The sequence below is a fragment of the Polistes fuscatus genome, unplaced genomic scaffold, assembly GCF_010416935.1.
Source record: "Polistes fuscatus isolate 324 unplaced genomic scaffold, CU_Pfus_HIC Scaffold9, whole genome shotgun sequence".
NCBI classification, from domain to species: domain Eukaryota; kingdom Metazoa; phylum Arthropoda; class Insecta; order Hymenoptera; family Vespidae; genus Polistes; species Polistes fuscatus.
The window spans coordinates 2,222,844-2,238,507 of record NW_025113173.1 but is presented as its reverse complement, the minus strand read 5'-3'; the positions used below and the strand labels follow the sequence as shown (position 1 = coordinate 2,238,507).

Here is a 15,664-nt window from a genome sequence, read left to right as displayed (position 1 = left end):
TTTTCCAAGCTTAGGTAGAAAGTGCAAAGACAAACGATTCGGGATAAAAGAAAGAAAACCGTGGAAAACTGTTGGATCTCGTTGAGTGAGGTATTTTTCTTGTAAAACAGCTGTTTACTACGAGACGATCATTATAACGCTAACGTAATTATTTAACGCACTTATTTTGTTGTTGTCTATCAAATATGTTTTTGATATTACAGTAGAATCTTGACGGTATATCCGAAATAAAATGAGACACGTACAGTGTATGAGTTGTGCAAAAGTTTTCAATGTTTTCACTAACGTGTTTTATACGTAATTATATTATGAATATAGAAAAAGAAATAGAATAATAAAAATTGAATTCTGTATTAAATGTATTAACACTCTAAACGTACCATGACCGATCATCAAATGACCGATAGTCAATTTTTATTGGAAAATTTTTGTACGAGTTATCGTGCTATTCGACGAATCAAAAATTCTTATTACATAAATTGTATATTTTTGATATTTTAAATTGTGATAGAAATAAGTATACACGATATTCGTTTAGTATTAAAAACAAGTTTTACAACGTGGAAATAAAAATCACATCAAAATTTGACGTTTATACGAATTATCCAAGCCAAACAGTTAAATAGGCATTCGTGAGAAGATTGGACGGTGGGTCCTGGATAGCTCAATGGTTAAAGAGCAGTCGCCCGCCCAGAAAACGGAAGATCCGGGTTCGAGTCCCGGTCCAGTTAATCCGACGACCCCATTTTTTCACGAATCCTACATTATTATTCTTATTTATGTGTCCCGAATTGACTGTTGTTAAATAATTTTGAATTCCCATTTGAAAGATCCCGTATATATAAAAATTACAAATACCAGTTTAATGTATTTCTATGTAAATGAACTAAGAGTTTATCTTACGGAGATTCGGTGCAACCAATGGACATTGTTGCATCGTCGCGTTATTCGTGGCATTCGAAGCATATTGAGGTCTTCCAGAAGGCAAACCAATGACGACGTTGTTGTTGTTCGTCGGAAATACTCCAGCAGCAGCAGCATCAGCATCAGCAACGACAGCAGTCTCAGATTTGGTACCATTCGTGAGAACGCTTCCATTGGTATTCCCTTTGCCAATTGATTCGAATATTTTCGAGGAGACATCATTGTTACTGATGTTGTTATTGTTTCCGAAAATATTTGACACGGTAGCTGGACCGTATATTATTAATCCACGAGGATGATTTCTATACGTTCGATCGGCATACCTGAAAATTAAAACAAAAAAGAAGATACAAATTATTAACGATTTGATTATGAACGATTGATGATGATTGAACTAATAGGAATATATATATAAAATATATGTTAAACTTGAAAACTAATCAATATTTCCGTTATCTCCTATTGTTTCTATTTATTGATACACAAAATAGAGACAATGAAAATAAACTAATAGGAATATATATATATAAAAATACATAGTACTAAATTTTAAAATGAATCCAATAATTCCATATCACCCCCTATTATCCATATTTATTGATACACAAAATGGAGCCAAAGTAATACCGATTTGATCAGGGTTACTAAACTAATACGAATAATATATATATATAATATATATACCACAAGAGGTATTCTATAATCCGTTCCTTGATAGCTGTAACGTAATTAGATTGTTCAGAGTAGATACTAATAACACAGTAGACGAACGAAGACCATCAAGTTCTCGCCTTGAACGTGATTCCAGATACTGAGAATGAGTGAGTGAGTGAGTGAATCAGAGAGAGAGAGAGAGAAAGATAGTAATAGTACACAGAGGTTAAATAGACGAGCATGGGAGAGATATCGATCGATGGTTAATACCAAATCTAACAGTGCATCGAGCTATCCCTTAGAACCTAATTATCCATCGACAGGTAACCTGTGCAGGGTGGAACCACGTGCGCGAATGCGAGTACATGCGAGAACCATTACTATATCTCGCTTCTAACTATGCACCATAACGTAATCGTGCGGCCACACGCACACGCACACGCACATATACCGAGAGGTTGTGTTTGACGATTAGAAACTCGATCGAGCGTTTAACAGTTAGCTTAATGCTGGTAACGTACTACTGTTATTGGTCTCTCTGTCTAAGCAAATCACTCGGATTATAATCTTCCTCCTTGAGGATAAACTTTGTACGAGGAATTAATTCTTCTTTTTTTTTTATTTTTTTTTCCTTCCTCTTTTATAAAACAATTCCAAGGATAAGGAATTTAATTAACACGCGTTTAAATAAGAAACACGTAAATCTTATTTTTTTGTTTTCTTTTGTTTTATTTTTTTTTCCTTTTCCTTCTCATTCTTACCAGGAATCGAATAAATTAATAATTATTATTTTTTTGCAAGGTTTATATATCGTGATATTAATATTATTACTGGATAACGCGTTGCTTTTTTATTTTCCCCCCGTTTCCTTTTTTTCTTTTTCATCTATTATTTATAGGAAAAGTCGAGTTTCAAGGGTGTCTTGTTAATAACCTTTTTTCTTGTTCTTTTTCATCGATAGATTATTGCAACGGTAATCTTCAGGAATAGACAAAAAAAAAAGAAAAAAAGAGAAGAGAATTAAAGGAATCAAAGTCCTCGGATTTGTGCTTTCCATTCATTCCCCCCTTCACCCTCTCTTCCTCTCAGCATCTCTTTCATTTTCTCTCTCTCTCTATTTCGTTATCTCTCGTTTCTTATGAGCTGACGATGCAGTATTCGATAATTGCTTTAAGAACCCAAGAAATGGTCAGGGAAATTGGTCGTACGACTTATACAGTCGAGATCACCGATATGCGGTTCAAAATGTCTTCTTGGCACCGTTATATTCCTTTTTTTCTTTCTTTTTTCTTTTTTTTTATTTCCCCATACGATTAACTACGTTGTGGCCGTGCACGATGCGATTGTGTGTGTGCGTGCGCGTGTGTGTTTTATATGCAACTATCTAGGATGAAAAAATTCTTCTATAATCGTCGGTTGGCTGCAGCCAGTTGCATAACGGTAAAAATTGCGGATACGTTATTGAACGTGGACGAGTTAGAATAGTAAACTCGGTTCGAACTTGTGTCGTATTATAAGATGATCACGAGAATAATGAATCATAAATGTAATCTGCGTTCGTTTCATCCATCATACGTGTTCTCATTTAACGAATAAACAAAATATATTGAATTATGTTCGTGCAGAAACAGATCTAGGGTGAAGGGGGAGGAGGTAGGGGGTATTGCATATCTTTTCTTTTCTTTTTTTGAAGTTATACTTCTTTTGGCGCGTTGGGGAAAATGTAATGGGGAGTGATTTTGTTCCGAGCGTCTGAAAAAACGACACCATGAAGTTTGTCGGTATTTACGACGCGCGGCAAAGCGATTTCAAGTATATGGCGTGAAGTTGTCTTCTTTTCTTCTTCCCCTTTTTTTCGCAAGCGGGTCACCCATCCAAATACTAATCGAACTCAGCGCTGCTTTACTTAAATGATCGAAACGAGAAGTAATGCTGTAACCGCGCCATGACTGTTGACGCGTCAAGTAATTCGATATATCTCTCTTATATTTAGTGTGGACTGATATATATATTTTGATATTTTCTTTTTCTTTTTTTTATTCTTTCCTATATATATAATAATAATAATTTTTCTTTTTTAAGTTATTTTTTTTCTTTGAAGTTATTTTTGAGGTTATTGAGGTTATGTTCGTTTTGGTACGGCAAAGAAGTATAACTTCTTACGTGCGTACATAAGTACACACACCAGTTTTTTTTTTATTATAGAAACAAAGATATTTAGATGAAATTTTGTACTTTTAATCATTTTTAATTCGAGTAAAACAACTCGTGCAAAAAAAGATAAGTAAACGTTACTCGATCGAAATATTTTTTTGTTATCTGTATTCTTTTTTCTTTTTTTGCATCGTATGTACCTATTTTAATAAGAAAAAACATTAGTTAATAAATAACAATTTCGCAAAGCCTCGTGATAAAACTGGATTGGTAGTACTCGTACTTTCTACATTTACTGTATAATATCAAATAACTAAGAAAGTTCTTGCCGTTTTAATCGGTAGAAATAAATGATATACCCTATATATATATATCTGGAAACACCACGGTAAACTTTCTCGGTTACCTAATTCATTTACATATTCATATACATAAATTATATTATATATATAGATATCTATAAATTTTGTTCTTTTTATATAAAACTTTTCGTTTCGTTGAATAAAATAAAAATAGCAATAACAAAAGAGAAAAGAAACATACAATATACATTTATGTATTTATTTTACATCGAAAAATATCTTCCACGTTATTTTGATTTAACAAAAAAGAAACAACTTTAATTGTCAAAAGAAAATAAGTGACTCTCCTATTTATTGTTATTTTATTTTAATTACTTTATCCCTTTTCTCGAGAACAAAAGTTTTTGTATAATATTATTTTGGTTGTAAATTTTAACAATAAGATTGAATTTTTGGTCAGATTTTAATGAAAACCTTTTTTCAGTTATTAATTTCTCTCTACATTTACCGTATTTTCTATTTCTTATTTTTCCCCCCTGTTGGTTGTTGATGCAATGGCAATTTCCGGGGGATCCAGCGAAGCAAGCATCTTCCTTTTACTTGCCAATACCACCTCAAGAATTCTTTTTTCTTTTTTTGGTCTGTGTATACACGTACGTATGTAACTATGTATCCACGTTTGTATACGTGTATATATATGTATATATGAAAGTATATATATGTTTCAAACGAAATCACAGTGACCCTATACGAGACTCGTCTTTTTCACGCTTGGACCATCACGATAAAGGACAGTTTGATTGGAAGACCATGCTAGGAAAAGAATAGTGAACGGTCACGTTCAAGATATAAACTACGCTTACCGAGCCCTGTCAACGCTAGAAAAAGAAATATTACTACGGATATTGAATCGAGAGCTTTTCTTATTTTACCCTTTTTCTTTTTCATTTTCATTTTCATTTTCTTCTTCTTCTTCTTTTAACTTTTCACCCTTTACGATTTTTTTCAAACATTTGTTTTCTTTTCTACATTCATTTCCTACCCCAATGTGTGTGTGTGTCTATTTTTTTTATTATTTACTCTTTAATTTTTCTTTTTCTTTCCTCTCTTTTCTTAGAATTTGTCGATAATGAAATGAAAGTTATTTATCGAAGATATAAAACGTTTTAAAAACTCTAGTAATTTGACGATTAGAAAATAATATTATTTGTATCATTGAAATTTACAAAAATCTATAATATATCAGGTTGATTTGATCTTTTTTCATTTTATTTAACGACAAATACAAATTTCGATAACTTGATACTTGAACAAATAATATGGATCCGTTGTTATTTCGTATATTTTTGTTAGAAATTTCTTAGAAAGCATTTCTTTTTGTTCCCAGCATTATTATGCTGTGTAAAAAAGAAATAAAACGAAAAAGACATCCTGTACACACGTAAAGATAAAATATTATAATATTTTACCGATCAATATCCAAGAAAATAATTCATTATTATTGATCAAACTCATTCATACAAATTCTTATCGATTATTTTAATAAAACGTTTCCCTTATCATCACCGGTGAATAAATTTTTTCCATTTTTTGGTTTTCGATAAAAGAATACTACGACAAAATATATTCGAACGATTTTTTTATCTGGTCAATTAAGATTAGATATTTTGTTATAAAAAAAAAATGAATCGAATCGTACGTACGTTACGAAGGGTTAACAAGAGAGAGAGAGTGTATGTGTGTGTATGTGAGAGAGAGAGAGAGAATGAGTGAGTGGGTGTTTCACTTGTAAATTTATAACTTAACCCCATGAATATGCAACGTAGGAAAATGTTTCGGAGAATATTATCAAACTTCTCGTCGACCTCTTGTACCTAACTTTGTGTCTATACTATCATACATAAGAGAAACATAGACATACACATACACATAAACACAGAAAGTTAGAAAAGAAGAGGAACTGTAAATTCAAATCCTAAGAAATTCGAGAGGTGGAGGGGGGGTTGGACGAACGAATAATTTTAATTCAAAGTGGTGAAAGAAAATTTCACGATAAAACTCAAGTAAATAATTTAAAGATATGAATACGTAAAAATATCTTTACGTCAAACAAGTAATAAAACAATCCTTTGGTATATTGGGGGGCTGGGGGTTTCAGAAAAAAATTAAATATATATATTATATTATAAATATTATTCTAATATAATATTATAATATTAATATATATTAATAATATTATTAAATATATATATTAGGGTGAATCAAAAGTTCGTGCATTTTAAAATTAATATTTCACTTGCATATAAAATATAATATTAATATATATTAATATTGCTTAACATATATATTAATAATATTATTAAATATATATATTAGGGTGAATCAAAAGTTCGTGCACTTGAAAATTAATATTTCACTTGCATATAAAATAATTTTATTGACTTTCCAAAAAACTTGCTGAACTATCTGAAACAACACAATAAAAAACGCATGAATTTTTGGTACATCCTAATACTTATAACAAAATTACAATATTACTTCTCTCTCTCTCTTCTTCTTTTTCTTCTTTTTTTTTTTTATTAGCAATCGAATATAATAACATGAATACTTGACGGTATTATTCCCGAGATATTTCTTTTTAATATTTTCCTCGTTCGTTCATACTTTTGTAGTATCCTATTGTCAAGAGAGACCTTATCGAAAAGCACACATCGATAGTAAGGTAAGTACTCTTACTATGTGTAACTGTGGACAGCAGACAGATGATCCGTAGAACACCGACGCAACGGTTTCGTATTCGCATGCATATGCATGCAAATTGAACATGCAAGGCCGGCAATCACGTAGCATGTATCCGATTCCACTTGCAAACCCTACGTCGACGTTGCTTTCAGGGAAACATTCAATGTGTTCCTTGAAACGCGTTAACTCACTCTCTCTCTCTCTCTCTCTCTCTCTTACTCTTTATTACATACATACACTCCAGTTCTCTATGTCTTGTTCAAACTTGACTGCCCGATAGATAAACGTATCTATGTATGTAATGTTAGAGAGAATATATTTGTATAATATGTAAATTCATGTATATATATAGTTAATGTACTTCTGAACAAACACGTATAATATGATATTTAAGTGATTAATCAATGTGTATATATAGAGTTTAAGTTTTAATTATTAAACTCTTGTTTTTCTTTGTATCTAATTAAATGTAAAGTACAATCAAATAATTTTAATCAATTTGTTAAGATAGTTATTATCAAAATAATATATATAGATAGATAGTTAATGTACTTTTAAACAAATACATATAATCAATTTAAGTTTTAATTATTAAACTCTTATTTTTCCTTGTATCTAATTTAATATAAAATATAATCAAATAATTTTACTCAATTTGTTAAGATAATTATTATCAAAATAATATATATAGATAGATAGTTAATAGATAGATAGTAGTATGTAATGTTAGAGAGAATATATTTGTATATATGTAAATTCATATATATATAGTAGTTAATGTACTTCTGAACAAACACGTATAATATGCATTTACGTGATTAATCAATGTTATAGATAAAGTTTAAGTTTTAATTATTAAACTCTTGTTTTTCTTTGTATCTAATTAAATGTAAAGTACAATCAAATAATTTTAATCAATTTGTTAAGATAGTTATTATCAAAAAAATATATATATAGATAGCTAGTTAATGTACTTTTAAACAAATACATATAATCAATTTAAGTTTTAATTATTAAACTCTTATTTTTCCTTGTATCTAATTTAATATAAAATACAATAAATTTTAATGAATTTTAAGCTAGATCAATCAATGTATAGAAATATGTGTGTGTATATATATGTCCATTTATTAAAGTGTAAGCTTATAAGCTAGAAACAGATAAGGAAAACTAAATTAGAAATTTTTTCTTCGTCGAGGATACGGGCTCAGTGCCAAAAATGGGATTTTACGTGTATTTTTATCAAATAGAAATAGAAAGAGAGAAAGAAATAAGAAATGAAAGAAAGAAAGAAATAAAAAGATACGCAGAGAGAGAGAAAGAGAGAGAGAGAGAGAGAGAGAAACGATTTAAGGAGCAGATTTCTATGGAAAGTCACGTTTTTCGCAAACCGGTGTCTATCTCTTCTGACGGTGAAATAAAATAACAAAATAGTACAACTAAATCCGATCTATAGTTGAGAAGAAGTAGTCGTGCTCAGTTTTACGTATATATAACTACACATACATATATATTATTATATACTAGTGCTCTACATAGATAATATATATAAATGGGTTTTCTCAGTTTCCGTAGAAAATCGTGAAATTTTCTCGAGAAAATTCACCACTCGTTTTCAACATCTCTCGAGGGGGTACCAACCACGGAACAGAGAGAGAGAGAGAGAGAGAGAGAGAGAGAGAGAGAGAGAAAAGCTAGGCTTTAAAGCTTTCGAGCATTTAAATTTACAGCGTTATGGGCCCTTACTACTGTAAATTCTACCTGCTACTTATTCGTTATTCTCCTGGGTTTCTTGTAAATGAAAAATTCTTACGCGTTCGGGCTATTATACTACTCTCTTACTCTCTCTCTTTTTTTCTTCCTGAAAAAAAAAAAAAAAAAAAGAAATTTTTAATTAGACAGATTTTGCTGACGTGCAAAACGCGTAAAAAACCTATCCGAAAGTAAACATTTCAATCGAACGTGATACGAATCTTTATACGAAATGCAAACATTTCTTTTTTCCCTCCCCCCTCTTTTAATGTATAATAAATTGTTGCTTATTATAACAAATTTTTATACCGAATAAAATTATTTTGCTTTGTAAGATTACATTTTTCTACAACACCTTTCGTACATTTGTTTCAATTATAAGTACGATTCTTTATTCAATTATTTTTGGTTTTTTTTTGTCTACTATATACAAATCTTTCGTATCTAAAATTCGAGCCTATCGCGAGTCACAAATGAGTTTACAATAAAAGAAAAAAAAGAAAAACAAACTTTTTACTATTAAAAATAGTTTTCGTCGGCTAAACGTAAGAGGAAGAAAATTATTTTCGTGCGTTTTTTTAAATTATAATGTGTCTGATTATTTTATCATGAGGTGGTCAATCGAATCCTCCGAAAATTGTTTCGTTTATTTAATTATTAAGCATGCTTGCTCCTATTTTTTTTTTTAACGAATCCTTTTTATTGTAAATATAATAGATAATAGAGTACCGAATGGGAAGATGAGATTAAATCTTGGAGGCATCGTGCCAGGCTTACAATTTATCTCTAGATAGTGTTCCCTACTAAGAACTTGTACCAGGAAAACGCAAGTGTGATTCATCTAGACACTTGCCAGCTGTCTTCTTTTGCTACTAAATAAAGCCTCTCTGATTCGGTTGAATGAGAATGAGAAAGAAAGAAAAAGAAGGAAAAAGAGAAATATAGAAAGAGAGAGAGAATGACTTATCATTTAAATAAAAATATAACAGATTATAACCCCGACCGAGATTACGCGAATTAATATTTTTTATTATATACTCTATGGTAAATTAATCGAGAGAATAAATCATATGTAAGAATTTTTAATATATTATATTAAATATTAAATATTTATATTTATATTAAATTATATATATATATATTATATTAATATATTAAAAATTTAATATATTATATATAATAAAAAATTAATCGAGAAAATAAATCACGTGTAAGAATTTTTAATATATTATATAAAATTAATATATAATTAATTAATATAATATATTATATAAAAACGAAGTAATTTAATAATTGAAATATTCTATAAATATATATATATAAAATACTAAAATTTTGTCAATAGAAAATATTCTCCATGTAGTATCATTTATATATTTAAATATAAAAGATATAAACATTGTGCAAAAAAAATGTTATAGTAATTATTATTAAAATTATTAAATACTAATATTGATATAATTTCAATAAAAAAAATGTCACGCAAAACCACATTCAAACATTACTCGTTTCCAATTCACGATGAAATTCAATAAAATTCGTTTATCATTCTTACTTACCATTAGTATTCTTCGAACGAAACAAATTTTGTTTATTTACGTAGCATGTATACACAGGTGTTTTTATGCTCGTTAAATTCGATGACTATTCGAAAAAAAACTATGATATATTACAATCAATTCTAAATAACCCGCATTTAAACTAAACAGTAAATCTAACAGGATTCTCTTATAATACAAATGTTGCTTTGACTTTCTCGCCATAAACGAATAATCCGAAAAGAAAGAAAGAAAGAAAGAAAGAAAGAAAGAAAGAAAGAAAGAAAGAGAAAGAAAGAGAAAGAGTTAGGCGAACGAATTAACGATAAATTGATTTAATATGACGAGCACGACGATTCGAACGTGCTTAGTATTATAATGACATTCCAATTGCAACGTTCGAGAAATTACGAGGAACGTCATTTGTCTCTCTGTTCGACCGATGAACGAACGAATGAACGAACGAACAAACAGACAGACAGACAGACAGACAGAAAATGAGAGAATGAGAGAATCAGAGAGAGAGAGAGAGATAGAGAGAGAAACCAAAATGGAATATATATCGTGAGAAATATGAATGAATGCATTCAAATATGAATTAACATGGTAAATCTACATATACATATATATATATATACATACATGATGCTTTATCCAGGAATATTCAATTGAATTTTTTTGGTTCCCCCGATTGATTGCGAAACGTGCGAAATTATAGAATAAACGTTATAAATGCGATCCCGTTTTCGATTCGCATTATATCGATGCAACGTTCGACGTTTTGTGTATTTCGATTTTTTTTTTTTATCTATAATTATTAGGTAGACATATATAATATATATATATAAATAGGTAGACTTATATATATATATATATTTTTTATTCTCGAATAGATAAAACAAAGTTGTATTTTAATTACACGTTGATAGAAAATTTTTAACGAAGGTATTTAACTAGATTGTAAAGCTATTGTTGTTGGCCTGTATTATCGTTAATATTTTCGCAAAAGAAAGTATCCTCATATTGTTCGTCGAATTTATAAAGAGTTATTACGTCAAATTGTAAATATAATTGATAATATTTATCAATGAATTTGTATTATAATATTTTTAATAATGCCAATTTGAACAATTCGAAAAAAACCAATTGTTTTTTCGTGTATTATGTTATTTATAAAAAAAAAAATAAATTACACATATATAGAATAATTATACAAAAATAAAAAAGAAAAAAAGAAAAATAATGAATTAAAAAACGATATTATTAATGAAAGAATAAATTATTTATAAAATATCGATTTGACTAATCGATTACAGAGAGAGAGAGAGAGTGTAAGAGAAATTATCGAATAATATAACGATAATATGAATTCCTATATTGCATTGATAACGAATAAATAGACAAAACAAAAGTTAAACACAATATTATTGCAAGACTAATGAAAATAGTGCCCCTCCCCGGCCCCTCCGGTGCATCAGGTATTTTTCCTATTTTTTATTTTTTTTTTACCCTCTACGAGAAAACGAGTAAATGCATAATTGCAAAATTTAAAAGCACCATAATATATTCCAATCGATTTTAGTCTCTCTCTCTCTCTCTCTATCAGAGAAAATTAATATCGATCTACTGCGTGAATGTTTAATGAATATAGAATGAGAAAATGAGATAGAAAGAAAGAAAAAGAAATAGAGAGAGAAAGAGAGAGAGATATTTTAACTCATTTCCATTCTAAAATGTAAATTTCATTAGTGTCGCGATGCGGTAGTATACTCTGATAGAATCAACATAAAATTTGACTTTTTAGTTTTCTACGTGTACCAATAATTATTACCGTGAGCCAATCGTAATATGAATTTAATTGTAAAATTAATATAATGTTAATGATTGTCACACACACACACACACACATATATATCATTATATTATTTTTATATTTTGAATAAAATGAAAGTTCTTATTAAAGGTGAATCAAAAGTTCGTGCGTTTTATTATGTTAAAAACTTTACTTTGAAACTGCAGGACGGATTGTTTTTTTTATTTTTATTTTTTTCTTGTAAGATTTTCTTTGTAAATATTAATTTAAAAAATTCACGAACTTAACTCGTTCACCGTAATAGTATATTTTTAATGAAAAAAAAAAATAACAAAATCTTCTTTAATTTTCTACGTATGCAAAACAATAGTAAGAATAGGAAAATTCTTGGTTGGAAAATAAAAGAAAATGAAAAAAAAAAAAGAAAATATAAAGTGGAAGAAAATAAGAAAGGAATTTGAACGAAATCGCAAAAAGTAAGCCTAGGCTGGAATCTACTGAAAGTTTAAGCATTGTTAAAGCCAACCGACTCTGTAAACAGGCAATCTACCCGGCCACTAACGAAATAATGAGATCACGTACATACACTCACACACATATACACGCCGCCTTCTTAAATACATACATACATACACATACACATACACACACACAAGAATAACACGCTTGAATAAAGCATGGATTTTCCACGGAAATTTTCCCTTCGTTACGAGCAAAGTTACAGGGAGAAGAAGAATGATGACAATGAATCGACGACGACGATAAGAATTGTATGACGAAAATTAATGAGAAACGATCATAATCGCATGAATGAATCAACGTGTTCGATACAACGAGAATTTAATATTGATTATTATTTATTGGCTTAATGGTAATTTATTGATTTTATATGTATAAAGATATAAAATAATCAATCCTTTAAACACAGACCATCAATATTGTTTATAATGAAATAATTTATATCAGAAATTGTTTTCATACTTTTCATGATTCGTGCGAATTAATTATTCGATAAATTTATTTTTTAATTATTTTATCAAAGTCTTGTTGTATTATTCACACGAACGAGTAATATTATCGCATAAATGTTATGGTTACAATTCAAATAATTAGAAAATTTGATCTAATTACCATTGATGTTATTATATGGAAAAATGATAAGTAATGTCTTAGTATTTTTTCTAATAATTTATTGATCGTTCGAAGTGTTTGGATTTAAATAAGAAAAATGATGTTTAAACAAGAGGAAATTGAAGAAAAAAGAAAAAGGAAGTAATACAGATACGAATCTGATAATCAGATACGAATGAATTAATCGATACTATCAACGACGATCTGATTATTTCCTATTACGTGACACCGGAAATTGGATTACTATATATTCTTGGACTTTGATTTTCAAACACATTCAAAAAGATCGGTTTAGTCAGTGACGTATTTCTCGATGATAAATATGTCCGCCCCCGTTGTGTAGATGTTGGTAGCCTATCTTTGTATTAGGTTTTGAACGTTGTGTCATCGAAGTAACAGCCTACTTCGGGCTCGTTACCAGCCGAATAATGAGATTTCACGGGGGTCTGTGATGTTCAAAGGAAGGCGAATCGGTCTCATGGAAAATACCCTACCACACTCGATTGCTTTCGTGTTAAGCGTAACGCTAGCAACTTGATTATTCCTATGGGACTTAATATCATACCTGTGTGTTAGTTCATTTGACAAATCATTCTTTATTTTTATTTTTTACCCCCCCCTCTCATTCATTCATTTCTTTAAAATTTTTTAAATCATTATTCTCGAATATCTCGAAAAAAAAAAATATAAATTTTTTTACTGTTCATACAAATCAGGTTCTAAAACGATATACTCTTTAAAGATAGTTTCTTATTCTAGGATATAATAAACTGGGTCAACGTGTCACATAGGATCTTTCACAGAAGTTACACACGTTACCACGACCTATCCTTTTACTTATTCACTTAAAAAACGTCAGATTCTAAAAAAAGATAATTTATATTTTGAAACTCTATCGTAACAATTTCGACACGGCGGTATGAGAAGCCCACGTAATACGTGCTGAGCATGATTATGAAATATTGCGGAAAATGTTCAATCAAAAATATTCATAAAACACGAGTCTTCTAAGTAGTTTACGAGCTATTCGATGGAAAGATCAAAAGAGTCAAGTTATGCAGAAAGTTACTACCAATCTTAAATGATCTGATAAGTAAATTTAGTTTGACTATATTCATTTTAGAAAAAGCAAACAAAGTAGCCTGATTTTTTTTTTCTTATCATATTTAACAAGCGTCAATTTTTATCATGAACGATCAATAAAGTGTTGCGTTAGGTTCATCGTTTTGGGTTTTACTTTTGGCATGCAACGTATTATCCTAAACGTGTAAAGATTTGAAAAATATCTGAAACTATCAGGTTTGATCTAAGTAAATGTTACAGAATAAAATAAAAAATATTATCTATTATATATCATCATTATATAAATCATTTGAAATAATCTCGTGAAAAAAGATAGAAACTTAGTGTTAAATATTTTAGAGGAGGAAAAAAAAGGGTGTATAATTATAAGTAAAGTAATTATCTAACCTCGTAGCGTTAATGGTGAAAATAGTCTCGATTGATCGACGATCCAGTATCCCACTGAGAAGATACTGAACGGCAATGAGCGCTAGGACGACACAAGCCATTGCCTTGTAGAGGTTGGCACGATGCCACACTGCCACGGCTGCTGTGGCCACAGTCATTGCATGTGCGAGCCACCATAACTCCCTCCTATCGCCACCTATGACAAGAGCGCCATTTTTGACCTGGCGCTCTTCTTCTTCTTCTTCTTTTTGTTCCTTTCTTCTTCTTAATACTTTTTCAATTTCTTCTTCTTCTACCTTCTCTTTCCTTTCTACCACTATTCGATCCTAACCTCTTTTTCGTTATTTTCTTGTTTCTCAATGGCGCCTATGACAAGAGCGCCATTTTGAACATGGCGCTTGCTTATTTTCTTCTTTCTTTTTTCTTCTTGATACTTTTTTTTTCTTCTTCTACCTTTTCTTTCCCTTCTGCCACAATTTAATCCTAACTTCTTTTTCTTCTTCTTCTTTTTTTCTTATTTTACCTTCTATTTTCTTTCCTTTCTACCACTATTTGAACCTAACCTCTTCTTCGTTATTTTCTTTTTTCTCAATGGCGCCTACGACAAGAGCGCCATTTTGGATCTGACGCTCTTCTTCTTTTTCCTTCTTCTTGATACTTTTTCTTCTTCTTCTCTTCTTCTACCTTCCCTTTCCCTTCTGCCACTATTCGAACCTAACCTCTTTTTCGTTCTTTTCTTTTTTCTCGATGACGTTAAGAATGAAGTTAATATTATTCCTTTTCCTTCTTCGTTTAGATTAGACGATCCAACGACGGTAACTAGAGTTTTTCTTCGACAATGTTCCGAGATAACAAGTAAAGGGATAGAAGAAGAAGAAAAGAAGGAAGTGGAAAAGGAGGAGAAGGAGGAAGAAGTAGTAGAAGAAGAAGAAGAAGAAGAAGAAAGGGCCACCCAGGGCTCGTTATATCCGCTCACTTGGAGCATCACCTTCGTTGCTCAAATTGTCTCTCACTTTTTCTCTCTTTCTCTCTATTTCTCTCTTTCTTTTTTTCTTACTTTTTCTATATCGATTAGACGATGAGTATGTCCTGTTAACAAAAGAACAAAAAAATAACAACGATTAGTATTAGTTTAATTGTCTTTTAGTTTAATTTTGATAGTATTAGTAAAATTATTTCATTCG

At 29.9% G+C, this 15,664-nt stretch overlaps 1 protein-coding gene across 1 annotated transcript in view; it reads right to left on the bottom strand.

Annotated features, from left to right (window-relative positions):
• The window catches only part of LOC122525326 (beta-1,4-N-acetylgalactosaminyltransferase bre-4-like), a 36,553-nt gene that overhangs the window by 9,091 nt on the left and 11,798 nt on the right, over nt 1-15,664 (bottom strand). The window contains exons 2-3 of the mRNA XM_043648046.1: nt 14,481-15,569; nt 904-1,247 (exon numbers count right to left, since the gene is read on the bottom strand). Coding sequence (XP_043503981.1) covers nt 904-1,247; nt 14,481-14,638 — 502 coding nt within the window. The 5' untranslated portion in view covers nt 14,639-15,569. The remainder of the gene's footprint in view (nt 1-903; nt 1,248-14,480; nt 15,570-15,664) is intronic.